Consider the following 12,936-nt stretch of genomic DNA (forward strand, 5'->3'; position numbering starts at 1 on the left):
GCCGAGAGGCTGTGCCGTCCAGAGCCTTGGAGCTCCTGGCCAGCCCGCATCCCCTCCTGTCGCGGTCAGCCTGTGAGCACCAGCCCACCAGCGGTGGAGCCCACAGCCTCTACCCCACTTGAGGACCTGGGTGCTTCGGAGAGCCACCAGCAGCGGCCGAGGAGGGGCCACACAGAGAGCAAGTCCGGGACCTAGGCAGCAGATGCTTCCGCCTCCCTCTCAGGGGACCGTCCCCCCCCCTCCCCGGACTGGCATCTTTAGCAGAGCGCCTGGCAGCATGGATGTCCAGGGGCTGAGGGACAGCTGAAGGCCCTCCAGGCGTGTACTGGTTAGTATGGGGACCCGGCTGTTGCTGCTGTAAAAAGCCAGCAGACGCAGACACATGTGGAGACCTGACAAGTGGGGGGTGGAGAGCAATCCCCGCGCCCCTTGCCCCACTGTTTCAGGGCCCCAGCAGCCTCTCACAGCAGGCAGAGCCTCTTGGTGCAGCCCTCAGCGCTGGAGTGGGGCTGGCGCTGCTGCTCCCTTGGCGTGAGCGGTGGTGCCCCTGGGCTGGCCTTTTCTCAGCCGGAGGGCGCTCCACAGGGTAGGACCCCGGACGTCTTTTGGCCAGGAGGACCCTCCCTGCATGAAGGAGCTCAGGAACGCCCCACTACCTCTGCTCGGCTGTGCTAAGGGGCTGGTGGTACCTCCAACTCCTTCCCAAGGGAGAAAAGGCCGCTGAAGGCTACTGCAGTTCTCTCCCCGCCACCGCCCCATATCTTGCTCCAGCTGGGCATGACTAGCCAGAGCCAGTGTGGTGTAGTGGCAAGAGCGTTGGACTGGGAGCTGGGAGATCCGGGTTCTAGTCCCCACTCGGCCATGGAAGCTCATTGGGTGACTTTGGGCCAGTCACACACTCTCAGCCCAACCTACCTCACAGGGTTGTTGTTGTGAGGATAAAATGGAGAGGAGGAGGATAATGTAAGCCGCCTTGGGTTCCTTGCAAGAGGAATAAAGGCGGGATAAATGCAATAATAATAATAATAATAATAATAATAATAATAGCTGGTCTTCCAAAGAAACAGGAGTTTTATTTCCTTGGAAATTATTCCTTGTTCGCCTTAAGTGTGGAACCGATGGGGGTGGCCGTAGAACAAGCCCTGCTCACTATTGCTACGTTTGCTCCTGATCTGTCATGCATACCTGGCTCCAGGTGGAATTCAGCCCCCACCCCACCCGCCCGGCCTTGGCTCAGACAGGCAGGCTGCCCTGCTCCTGCTTCCCCAAGCGCCTGCACGAGTATCCAATCAAAAGACTATTTAGTACATTCTATACCTACTTTATTTAGCCTTCCCCCCACCATTTAAAAAACAGTTTGAAAACTGCTTGGAGACGGAGGCAGGAAGGTGGCTTTGTGACTGGCACAAGTTCGTGATTTCTCATTGAAAAGGGCAGGGAAGGTCACCCCCTGCTGGGAGCCCGTCCTTCAGGAGACGCCCCATACCTGGGGTGAGGCTGTTCACGGCGGGCTAGCTGCTAACTGACACCACCTGGATGCAGCCGGATCCCCCCTTCTCCCTTTCGAGATCCCAGAGAGAGGGCTGCTCCCACTTTGAGAGCTGAAGGGTTGCTTGTCTGCAAGCGTTTCACACAACTGGACTCTTGCAAAGTTGGCAGCCATAGAAACTGCATCAGCACCTTTCTCCCAGAAGGGCTTGGGCGCACCCCGACGTGTCCATCACGCCCACGTGTCGAATCTCCGTATGGAGGCGGTCGCATGGATGGGGAGGGGGCAGGGGAGTCTGTTGTCCACCTCCTGGCACAGGTCAAGATAGGGGTCCAAGATCACCATGTTTGGGATGGCCCCGTTCCCTTGCCTCTGCGCCAGGAGGTAAATCCGTCCGTTTGCTGTGCCGCAGCCCTTAAAGAACTTCCCAGTCAAGCACTCCTCATCCACTGGTGTCCATTCACCTGTGTCCATGTCAAAGCGAAAGGCACCCCCTCCGATGGTGTAGATGGCACCGTTCAGTGCTGTGACACAGAGGTCATACCTGAGGGCAGGAGGAAAGAGAAGAACATAACTCGGGCCAGAAGGGAAAACCCTCCAAAGCACTCTGGAGGTATTCCATGGAAAGCCAGTGGGATGGAACAATGCCCCTGTAACCCTAAGCCAGCCTGAGTGTTGGTGCTGCCCCACAACGGAACTTAAGAGTGCCATCCAAGGCATGTTTGGACAGAAAAAAGTCCTACAACTCCCAGCATTCCCCAGCCAGCACAGCTAACCCTAAGAGAAGTCAGCTGCAGAGGGCTAATAACGATACGTTTGATCATGTTGTGCAAAAGGTTTTACAAATTAAGCCATACGGTGTGTTTGCTGAAATGCTCTATATTTGGTGTTATCAACTTGGTCCTTGGTGTTATTTTAAGAGAAACAGGATTTGGTTTTATTATAGCCATGTTACAACAATGTCCATGTTCCATTACAAAGGCCGTGTTATTTTGCACAGCTGTTTTTCATGTTCAATCTTTATGATATATCTCAGTCTTTGAGGGCACAATCCCATGCATGTTTAGACAGAAAAAAAAAATCCTACAACTCCCAGCATGCCCCAGCCAGTTACGCTAGCCAGGAAATGCTGGGAGCTGTAGGACTAAGCATGCATAGGATTGCACCCTATTATTTTGTAAGACTATCTTGTCTATAAATTGATAGTGTGGAATTTACCTTTATAATGCACCTGAGAAAAGTCAAAACATGTGGGCTAAATAAGACATTTCTGGTGCACCTTTCGCTTCTTTTCTGCGCTGATCTCCCCTTCCCTCCTTTGCCCACAAGGAATCCCAAGAGTTTTCGCTCTGAAAGGAGCCTACAGGTCAGGCATAGGTCTCCCAGCAAAACCACCAGAATGGCACAAGGAAGCTGTGACAAGCCTCAGCTAGGAAGTGGGGAGAAAGAAACGACATCCCAAACGTCGGTCTCTACATTCAGCCGCTGCACCGCCCGGCACACGTCTCCGTTCTCATCCAGGCCACAGATCACATAGATTCGCGTCCCCACGCTGACTGCCCCAGCGCGTTCCACGGGGTGCACCAGGGGCTTTGTGCTCTCCCATGCAGGATCTGTTGGCGCCAGGCGCTCCACATCTGGTGTGATGCCCTCTTCGGTGCTGCCGCCCATCACGTACAGGTGGAAGCCGACTCCCACGGCGCAGTGGCTATTGCGAGCCTTCTTCATGGCGGGACCTTCCAGCCAGCTGTCATCCCAGCTGTTGTAGATCAACACCCAGTCCACGCTGGACCAGAAAAACTCTTCCCGGAAGTATCCACCCGTCACGAAGAGGAAGTTGCCTGCGGACAGAGCACAAAGCCATCTGCATGCAGGAGGAGGACACACCATCCTGGTTTCCTAAATCTGAACGCCTCTTCTACAGGGAAAAATGGCCACTTATTGTTGCTACCCATGTGCAAATTCATTATGAGATCAATTAATCCACTACAGCTCATCTGATAAATCAACTATTAACGCTATAACAGCAGGGCATACCCAGTGCAAGTGTATTATTTCTATCAGTCTCTTTTTAAAAAACAATTTATAATCAACAGAATAGCTAACAAAATATTAAAAAATACAGTACAAACCATTCAACAGTACAAACCATTCCAAGCAGAAAGAAGAACAATCTTGCATTATTGTTATAAGCCACCCTGTGAATTGAAACGGTGGAGCGGCCTGCTAGAAACATGGTAAGTCAATGAAACCGGTGTCACTGCAGGGAATGAGCAGTGGAGGCGGCAGCGAACAAAAGAGCAGCCCTGCTTGATCAGGCCCATGTAACCCGACATCCTGCTTCCAACAGTGGCCAGCCAGATATGCCCAGTGAGAAGCCCATGGGCCAGTCCTGATGGCAGCTGCCATGCCCTGCTGTTTGCCCCAGCACCTAGAACCTCTTCTCTTCCTTTGCCTAATCTTCTTTTAATAAGGACACAAAAGGAACCCCTTGACAAATCAGACCAAAAGTCTGCCTTGGTCAGCATCTCACTTCCTGTGCTGGCCAACTGGATTCCTCCAGGAAGCCCCTGAGCTCGGTGTGGAGGGAGCCCCCTCCCCTGCTGGGGCTTCACTCAGCCACTTGTATTCAGAAGTCGGCTCATGACCTTTAGCCATCACAGCTAGTAGCTGTCAGGAGACCTCTCCTCCCCCTCCTCCAGTTTGTCTAATCCTCTTCTGAACGTACCTGTGCTTTAAGCCAGGCCCACTGCTGCTTAGAATCCCAGCCTCTGGTTATAGACTGGTGAAGAGAATCCACTCTGCTCATGTTCAGAGGACCTCTCTTCTTCCCATTAAGCCCTAAGATTGCTTCGCTCTGGCAATGGAAAGGGCCCCACAGGGCTAAGCTGGGGCAAGTCTTAGCTCAGGGAGATCCCAACGCAATTCCCAGCAATGCTGTGTGCTTGGGGGGAAAGGACTGGGAGTTTGGCATCCAAGTACTTTCCTTAGTATGGCCAAGGGCTTAGCTCGAAGACAAAAGATAAAGAAAAGAGTGCTTTTGAGCATGTACAGAGTGCAATTTAATCCCCTTGGAGTGAGTTACCACAGTTTGACTCCTGCATCACAGGCCAGGGTCACAGCAGGCATTTGCTCCTGGCTCTTTTCTCCTGGATACGAAGCATGTGCCCCTCCTGGCCAACTGGACTGCAGGGTGGGCGCCCCGGCTGCCCTCCTCCCGGGCCAGGAGAGTTACCTACTGCGGCCACAGCATACTGGGTGAGGTTCTTGCGCTTGAGCGGAGAACAGGCCTGCCACGCGCCAGTCTTGGGGAGAAACTGGAAGAGCTCTTGCTGCTCTTTGTCGTGCTTCCCAGCCAGCACGTAGAGGGTATCATAGCTCCGGCCAGTGCAGGGGGAGTGTGCCACGTCCCTCCAGCTGGGGGGTGGGCAGCTGTCCAGCTGCTTCACCAGCTGAGCTGAGACGTCCTGCCCAGGGCGCTTGCTGCGCTTCACCAGGAGGTCCAGGAAGGAGAGGCTCAGGAAGGGGACTCGCACCAGTCCCACCAGCTCCAAGAAGTCCTGCTCCCGGCCCGCTGGGTTCGTGGCCACCCACCGCATCACTGCATCAAAGACAACATCCTCTCGTGCCACAAAGAGCTCATCACTCCGCAGCAGGCCCAGCAACGTGTCCTTGGGGAGCTCCTTGAACTCCTCAAGGGCCGCCACATCGGCCCAGTGAGTCAGGGCCACACAGAGGGCTGCAGAACGGAGCTCCGTGCAGGCGAACTGCTGGGCGTAGGCCATCAGGCTGAAGCAGTTGGAGACGTGGAGCTCCCTTTCCAGAAATGCCTCACAGCGCCTCTTGGCCCTGTCACACTGGAGGAAGTCAGCTGCCTCGAGCAGGCTGGCGATGTTGTGGCGTGTGACATGGAGGGTGCCCGTCCGGGTGAAGCCCAGAAGGGCCTGGAACGGTGCGGCCTCAACCCCCCTGATCCGGATATGCCGCTGGGTGCGCTCCCGGGTGCCCCCGAAGAACATGGCCTCGAAGTAGCGGCTGTGGCAGGCTAGCGCCCACCTGCTGACAGGGAAAAGCTTTTCTCCGACTTCCAGGACTGCGTCGCCGTCTGGGTCTGCCTGAACTGCTGCTTCCTCCAGGTGGTCCATGCGAGCGGAATAGGAACCGGCTGTGCTCAGCTAAAACCTCCCACTGCTCAGTGTTCTTGGCTTCCACAGAGCCCTTGGCAACACGACTGGCAGCAGCATGGGACCGATATAGCAGTGAGTCTGCCCCTAAAAATAGAGCCCGCCTTGTGCCCATGCCTAGCCGCTCTCACCCCGCTCCCTTGTTCACAGCTTGCTTTCCAGTGGATTGTAGCAGCAGAGATGTCGAAGGCGAATGCTCATCTGTGAGACACCCTATCACTGCCAAAGATGGACTTGTCTGCATGCAAAAGGATAAACCGACACAGACCTGGCATCAGGAATGGTGCCATGCAGAAAGCAGTGGGAGAACATGCAGTCTCCAGAACACTCCAAGAGGGAGGCTTCAGTAGGAAACCACCAAATCAGAACTTCTCAGAAAGCTTGACTGTTTCTGTTTGGCATGAATAGGGACTTTGTTTTCCTGTCCCATTACAGGTGTTGGTTTGCTTAGCCATGCTAGGATAGTTGTGGTAGCCCCAGTTACTGCTTGCCATGGCACCTTCCTCCAGCCCCCTGAACATGCTAGAGGTCAGGGGGACTCCGCTGAATAGGGTGAGCTGTCATGTGACACCAAGAACTGGGTAGAGGCACCTTCTGTGAGCAGCACCCTTCTGTCCACCTGGATTCAATCCACGGTTTGAAATTCCTCTCTCCAGCCACACACCTGCCCACTGAAGGCAACACGGCATGATTTGGGTGGGTGTGTTGTAGAACCCAGAGTCAGAGACCACGGAGTGAAGGAAAAAGAGATTCTTTATTTAACGCGCGGGCTTAAGGCTGGAATCATTTCCAAAGAGCGAGAAGCCCCGAAATACATCAGCACATTGGTTTTATAGACATTGTGACACATATGAAACGGCTCCTCCTCTCTCTCCCGTGTGGGGTTGCAGTCCTCAACATTTCTTCTCCTAGCACCATTGTTTATAATACAAGAACTGGGTTATAGGGTAGCCATGATAAGGAGAGAACAGCGGAGAACAAGATATACAATTGTATGACCTTTGACAAGACAAGGAATTCCTGTGTCTCGTCAGCTTACAACAATATATTCAAGGAAGAGCTCAGCAAGAACATGAAGCATGAGACTGCATGAGGCTACTTAGTCTGACCCCCGATATGGCTGCTACAGGTGGAACACATTCACCTTGAACTGGATGCATGGGGGGGCAGGGGGCAGCTGCTCTCTTCCTGGCTCTGTCATCTCAACCTGATTTGGGAACAGCTGTTTCTTGGTGAGGAGGGGCAGAGGTCTTTGCAGGGAGGTGCTGCGCAGCCACTTCAACTCCCAGGATGGTTTGCCAGTATCTCAGCATGCTTTGCTGTGGAACAGATGATGCCGAGGGGGCGCGGGGAGAGACCACAGAATAAAGGTTAGAAGCACACAGGGTAAACGCCAGACCTCTGAGAAATGCTGGCTTAGGTGGTGGTGCTCTGTTCTGCACTGCTTCAGTTGTAGAGGGCGAGGGACGGCCACATGCTAGAACGCTCCACTTTTCAAGGCAAAAATTCCCACACAAATCAAACTAGTGCATCAGATCGACAAATCATGGCGTGAGATTTTGTCAGATGCAGCTACAGTCCAGAAAAGCTTGCTCTAATAAATCTGCTAGCCTTTTGGGTGGCACAAGATTCTTGGTTGTTTTGCAGCAACAGGCTAACAGTGCAGCCCCTCTGGTTCCTGTGCCAGGAGGTGAGTTTTGAACCCTTTCCCTGCTATGCTTATTTTCTATGCACAGGGAATTATGAATTCTCCTCCATACCAAAAAAAACTCTTTGCTTGCAGAGATGGGTTTAGTTTAGCCTTCTCCCAGAAATGCAGGGCTGTTTTTTAAAATCTACTGAGAGGCACGGCTGTCACCAGAGCCCCCCAACTGGAATCTGAATTGGCACAAGGGAACAGCAGCTTTTTCCAGCCTAGATTCCCCAGATGTTGCTGGACTACAATTCCCGTTATCCCCAGCCAGCATGGCCAATGGTCAGGGATGGCTGCCTTGTAGCTCAGCAACATCTGGGGACCCTGGGTTGGGGAAGGCTGGCTGATGACCCCCCATTTCTTCCTAGAAGGAACTCTCTCCCTGCTAAACTCCGGCTCAGCAGCTAGAGGGTTCTCAGCTCCTTTTCCCTCTTGGTATTGGTTCTGAGCCAGCTTTTTATTTGGCCTTCTTCTGCTCCACATCCAGGAAGAAGCAGAGGCCCGACAGCCCCTGCCCCCAAACAGGACATCACAAGGAAATGTTAATTCCACAGCATTTTAGGTCTGGGGCACAAACCAGGTAAAGGCATCCGACTAAGTTCAAATTCAGACAGTGACAAGCACTGTGAGTGCTGGTCATTATGGGACACGTAATCACATCACCGCACCAGCTCTAGAGGTCCGTCTTTCAATAAAAAAGCTGGTGTATCTAAATTCCAGCTGTGCCACAGGAATCCAAAGGATTCACACAAACAAGTCCAAAGAGATTTGGTGGTTTGTACAAATGGGGACTTAAAAGTTACATCCTGTGTCGTCAAAAATTAAGACTGTGTGTAGCTCTCCTCTGTCTGATAGCTTTCACATTCCAGAGCATTACAACCACAGGCACATATAGGAACAGTTTTTGGATAGGTTTTATTATTTATGAACTCAGAAATTCTCTACCAGAGAGGAATTCTTTTAAAAAAGAAATAAATTTTCCACCTGGGAAGTGGAGAGGTTTTGCACAAACTTCATCAACATTCCTGACACTTTGTGGAGAAACATGCTCCCAGCCCATACCCCGTCCCAAGAAAGGAATGCAGATACTGTCAACAGAAAAAAATGAAGCCCTGGGCAGACACAGCAAGCTGAGCTGCGAGGAGGAGAAAGAACAAGAATTTTGAAGAATCTTCTGTGTAATTCTTTATTGAAACTTCTCGCACTGTTTCACTGGCTCAAGTCAGAGTTTACAGCAAGAGGTAATTTTCTGAAAAGGGCTTGGGACATCTCCCAGCTGCAAGGTGATGCATAGCACACCTCCTCTTTGCAATGCATGTCAAACCACAAAGTAAAAACACACAAGGTCCTTCTCCTGTATAAAACAAACGTAAAAAAATAATTCCCCCTTGCAAAAAGGGTCTTCTTCTCAGGCGATGTTGGTCTTTCCAGTCCTCTTAAGCTTTCAGCAGCAGCCCCCAGAAAAGGCTACCCATCTTGCTGCTGAATGAAGGGGTTTGGAATAGCTTCCATCCCATCCTGGGGGCAAATGAGGACAACAGAGGTCCCTCTGCAGACCACCAGTCCCAGCTGACGGGTGTCCTCTGTGAGCTTGTACTGATCATCTGGATCTGAAAGGAAAACCCCCAGAAAGAGTTACGGAACTGGGCCCCACTGACATGCTCCGTTACCCTCCGAATGCAAAGCTGGAAGAAGCCAAGAGGGCAGGAGGCAAAGGCACCCCCTGCAAGGCAGAGGTTCAGCCATTCCAATTTCTTTATGCATTCAAAGGTCAACATGAGCTGCAGCTCACCATCCCTCAGCAAGGCAAGAGGCTTCTGTGATCAGCAAGGCCAACAGGGTTACCACTGGCAAGTGGAGATCATCATGACGTCTCTCTCAGGGGCTATTAGCTATAATAGTTAAATGGGACCTCCATGTTCAGAGGCAGTAGATTTGTGTGAAGGTAGGCCTGACTTGTAAGTAGTTTGGTTCAGGCAAAGTGCCTGATGGGATTGAGAGAATGTGTGAGAAGGTAATTGTAACTTCCTCAATATAAGCAAGAAATCCCTATCCACCAAAGCAGCTCATCCCTAAAGGTAAGGCAGCTGTGCTGATAAGGCTGTTGCTGAGCTAAATTAGCTCTTGAGCATGCGCAGTGTATTTTCTTTGTTCTCCAGCTTTCAGTCTGTATAAATGCATCCTGTTTCTTGGGGTGGGGGTGAGATGCAGTCTCGACTGTCTCTCCCACAGCTGTGATGTGCTTTAATAAATTTCTGACTGTTCAACCTAACCTGCCTTGGATATTTCCTTAACATCAGTGAATGGCTTGCAGCAAACAGAGGGGGAGGAGCACTTCTCTCCTGCACAGCTTCTGGGCTTCTTAGCTGGGCATCTGTCTGGCCACTGTTGAAACCAGGACCTTGGCCTGACCCAGCAGGGCTCTTGTGCTGTTCTCATTCACAGGGTAAGAGACAAATTCAGGGAGGGGAAGGTTTATCGGCTAGCATCAGCCAGAGTCCAGGGTCAGAGGCAGCCCACTCAGACACCACGGCTCCTACTTCCACACATTCGCTCCATGTCACGGAGTCCTATACGCACCTCTCATATACTCAATGGTACCATCCAGCACGAGGTTTAGTAGCGGGTCAAACCCTTTCAAGACACCACTGGCTATTAGAAAAAGAAAAGAGAAAAATCAGGAGCCCTCAGTAACTCCCTGAAGGCTGAATGGAGCAATCTGTGGTGATTAAATTAAGCTCTAGATGTCAGACTGGCAATTCCCAAACTATTCGAAAAAGCTGGGCAAGTAGGATGATGCCAGAGGGTGACTGAGGAATTCCACCAAGGACATGCTTAAGTTCCACCCCACCCCACCCCGCTCCCAATTTTGCTGGACAAAGAATCCCCCAATTCTAATTCCATTTCACTGGAACTGAATTAGAATGAGATGGCTTTTAGGAGCTAGGTAAAATCATTCATCTCCTTGGCTATTTAATAGCACTTATTGCAACGGATCAACTGAATTTTGCCACTGACATTGCAATGTTTTAGTTGCTATGTGGTGATCTACTGTAACAGCTACACATCTTGCTGAAAACCCATCATCAAGAGACTCTGGAGTTTCAGCTCTGCAAGATCTGGATGGTGACAGGCTGTCACGTGCACAGTATCATGGCACCAACTCCATGGGACAGAGATGAGGCGCAAAGGAGACAGCAGCTCAGGACGTGGCTTACCTTCCCGGCCGCCCTGGAACTTCACACGGATGGTTTTGTCAATGTATTTGGAAAGGTCCAAGATGCTCTCCTTCTTCTTCTTTTCCTTGTCCTAAATCAGAGCAGGAAAAGGAAGGGGCTGGCATGAGCTTATCACCCAGCTTGCTATACTGTAAGTTGGGAGAAGGAAAAGGTTGGGAAGGGCTGTAGCTCAGTGACAGAGCCCCATGGCATACAGAAGGTCACAAGTTCAATCCCTGACAGCATCTCCAGGGAGAGCTAGGAAAGAATTCTGCCTCAAACCACAGAGAGCCATTGCTGCCAGTTTGTCGACAATACTGGGCTAGATGGACTGAGCGTCTGACTCTGTACAAGGCAGATTTCTATGTTATCTAACCCTCCCCAGAGCAAGGAAATCCCTCCTATGGAAGCATCTCCAACAAGGATTAACAGTTGACTCCACCCTGGTGTGGGACAGAGGGGCTGGCAGTGCTATTCCCAGCAGAGTAGGAGGACCAGAAGTAAGGGTCCAGCCAACTCTTAAAGCCACAACAGACAGTGTAAACAATGCAGGAAAACTTTTAATGCATGTCTTGTTAGATTGGCAAATAATGGATTGGGGACAACAGCTTATTTGTTGTGGTGGTTTTATTTTCTCTCTCTAGTTATTGCTATTAATTGCTATACAACAACTGCTTGGTTTATGAGGTGTTCCCAGCATCTCTCTTTGTGCTAGAGACTGCACCTGGGATCTCGTTTGTTTCTTTATATGACGCCTTTCCTCCAAAGAGCCCAAGGCCATGTACATGATCCTTCACGGCCAACCCAGGTCTCCCTAGCCCCGGACTGGAACCGCCACACCACAGTGGATCTTCTGCTTATGGGGCTGGCAGCTAAGCGCAGGCATGGGGAGCGCAGGCCATTTGCTCATGAATGGATGAACCTGCCTTACCCCCACTGGACCACCAAACCAGTCCAGGCCATTCCCAATAGCAGTTGCCCTCCTGGAGGTGTCAGGCAGAGGGGGTGTGTGGATTTCCTCCCCAGCCCTCCTGTGGCTGCTGCCAGAGGTCTTTTCCACTGGAGGCGCTGCCAGAGGAAGCAGCTTGACACCAAGCCAGCCCCCCACCCTGGTCTGCCTAGCCCAGGGCTGCTGACACTGACAAGCAGCAGTGGCTCTCCCTCCAAGATCTCAGAGAGGGGTCCCTCCCAGCTGCTCTACCTGGAGTTGCTACCGGGGATCAAACCTTCTGCGTGTAAAGCCGGGGTTGTCACTGGGCCACAGCCCCTCCCTTAAAGATAAAGATTCTAGCTCTCACGGCTCCCAAAAAAGGTCTGATTTAACGAGGATCATCAGACGTCGCCGAAACCAAGCCAGACCCCCCACGCCGGGAACAAAGGAATGTGGGAAGCCGCCCGGTGCCGAGTCAGGGCCTCAGTCCGGCTAGCCCAGTATTGCCGACGCTGACTGGCAGCAGCGGCTCTGCAGGGCCCCCAGCAGGAGTCTCCCGCAGCCCTCCCCGCAAATGCCGCGGGATCGGCCGGGAGCTTCTGCCCTTCCCCTACGGATAAAGCCGGCCCGCGGGCCTCATGGTCCTGGCCCCCGGGCTACCGGGCGAGGAGGGGGCGGGGCCGAGCCTGGGCCCTTCCGCGGCCAGGCCGGCCTCCGCCCCCGCGGGGTTCTGCTGCGAGCCCCTTGGGGCAGGGGTCTGCCAGGCCCCTTCTTCGCCGCCGCAGGAGCGGGGGGGGGGAGCGGAGCGGGGGGGGCCGCCGCCGCCACACTCACCGCCATCTTCCTCTCCGCAGGCGGCCCGCCCCTGACCTCGCCGCTCGCTCATTTCCGCCCCACCTTTTCTCCAATCGCCGCCTGCGACTGGGTTGCCGGCCCCGCCCTTCCGGCAGCCGCGGGCGCCATAGAACGAGACAGTAGCAAAGCGCAGAGTGACGCGCAGACCCTCAGGGCTTCGGGGTCCGGGCGCTGCCGCCGCTAGGCTCGGGGGCCCCACGGGGCTCTCCGCGGCCATCTCCGCCTCAGGCCGCCTCCGTAGGCTGTTGAATTACGGCCTTGTTCCCCCCGAGACCCAGAGCGAGCGGGCCGCGCCGGGCGCCGGGCGCGAGGGCCTCCACAGCCCGCTCAGGGAGCGCCTGGCCCGCCAGTCCCGCGGAGCGTCCCCAGGGACGCCGCCGCGCCGCGGGCTCCGCGCCGGGACGAAGGCTCCCAGCCCGGCCCGGCGCGCCTGCGGGCGGAGCGAGGCCCGCGGCGCCCAGCGCGCCCCAGCCAGAGCCGCGGGCCTGCCGCCCAGCACGCCGGCCGGGCCCCCTCGGGAGGGCGGGGCCGCTCCGCCGCCCGCGGGCCCGCCGCAACGCCGGCTC

The 12,936-nt window shown here is 53.8% G+C and overlaps 2 protein-coding genes across 3 annotated transcripts; both read right to left on the reverse strand.

Moving 5' to 3' along the window:
* Positions 1-1,698: 1,698 nt before the first annotated feature.
* LOC146333889 (kelch-like protein 23) lies at positions 1,699-6,201 on the reverse strand. The gene is given in 3 exon segments (XM_084824889.1): positions 1,699-2,033; positions 2,910-3,330; positions 4,725-6,201. Coding segments are annotated over 3 exon segments (1,644 nt in total). The 5' UTR covers positions 5,635-6,201; the 3' UTR covers positions 1,699-1,720.
* A 2,061-nt stretch (positions 6,202-8,262) lies between these two features.
* Positions 8,263-12,924, reverse strand: LOC146333890 (U6 snRNA-associated Sm-like protein LSm7). 2 transcript variants are annotated; one of them, XM_084825009.1, is made up of 4 exons: positions 12,413-12,924; positions 10,585-10,675; positions 9,947-10,018; positions 8,263-8,976 (listed from the first exon to the last, which is right to left on the reverse strand). In XM_084825009.1, exons 1-4 carry the CDS (start codon positions 12,476-12,478, stop codon positions 8,834-8,836), a joined length of 372 nt encoding a protein of 123 aa, XP_084681135.1. In that variant the 5' UTR covers positions 12,479-12,924; the 3' UTR covers positions 8,263-8,833. The 2 variants fall into 2 exon arrangements, with proteins under 2 accessions (XP_084681135.1, XP_084681136.1); XM_084825010.1 differs by lacking the exon at positions 12,413-12,924 and adding an exon at positions 12,350-12,388.
* Between the last annotated feature and the right edge of the window lie 12 nt (positions 12,925-12,936).

Source organism: Heloderma suspectum, chromosome W, assembly GCF_057233095.1.
Source record: "Heloderma suspectum isolate Gila_16-S chromosome W, 16-S_ref, whole genome shotgun sequence".
Classification (NCBI taxonomy): Eukaryota; Metazoa; Chordata; class Lepidosauria; order Squamata; family Helodermatidae; genus Heloderma; species Heloderma suspectum.

What these genes read in the sequence shown, in the direction of transcription:
- LOC146333890 (XM_084825009.1), bottom strand. Translation starts at nt 12,478, where the DNA reads ATGGCGCCCGCGGCTGCCGGAAGGGCGGGGCCGGCAACCCAGTCGCAG. An exon ending in AGGCGGCGATTGGAGAAAAG is followed by an intron (nt 10,676 to 12,412) that starts GTGGGGCGGAAA and finishes GCTCTGATTTAG; the next exon opens with GACAAGGAAAAGAAGAAGAA. An exon ending in TACCATTGAGTATATGAGAG is followed by an intron (nt 8,977 to 9,946) that starts GTGCGTATAGGA and finishes TTTTCCTTTCAG; the next exon opens with ATCCAGATGATCAGTACAAG.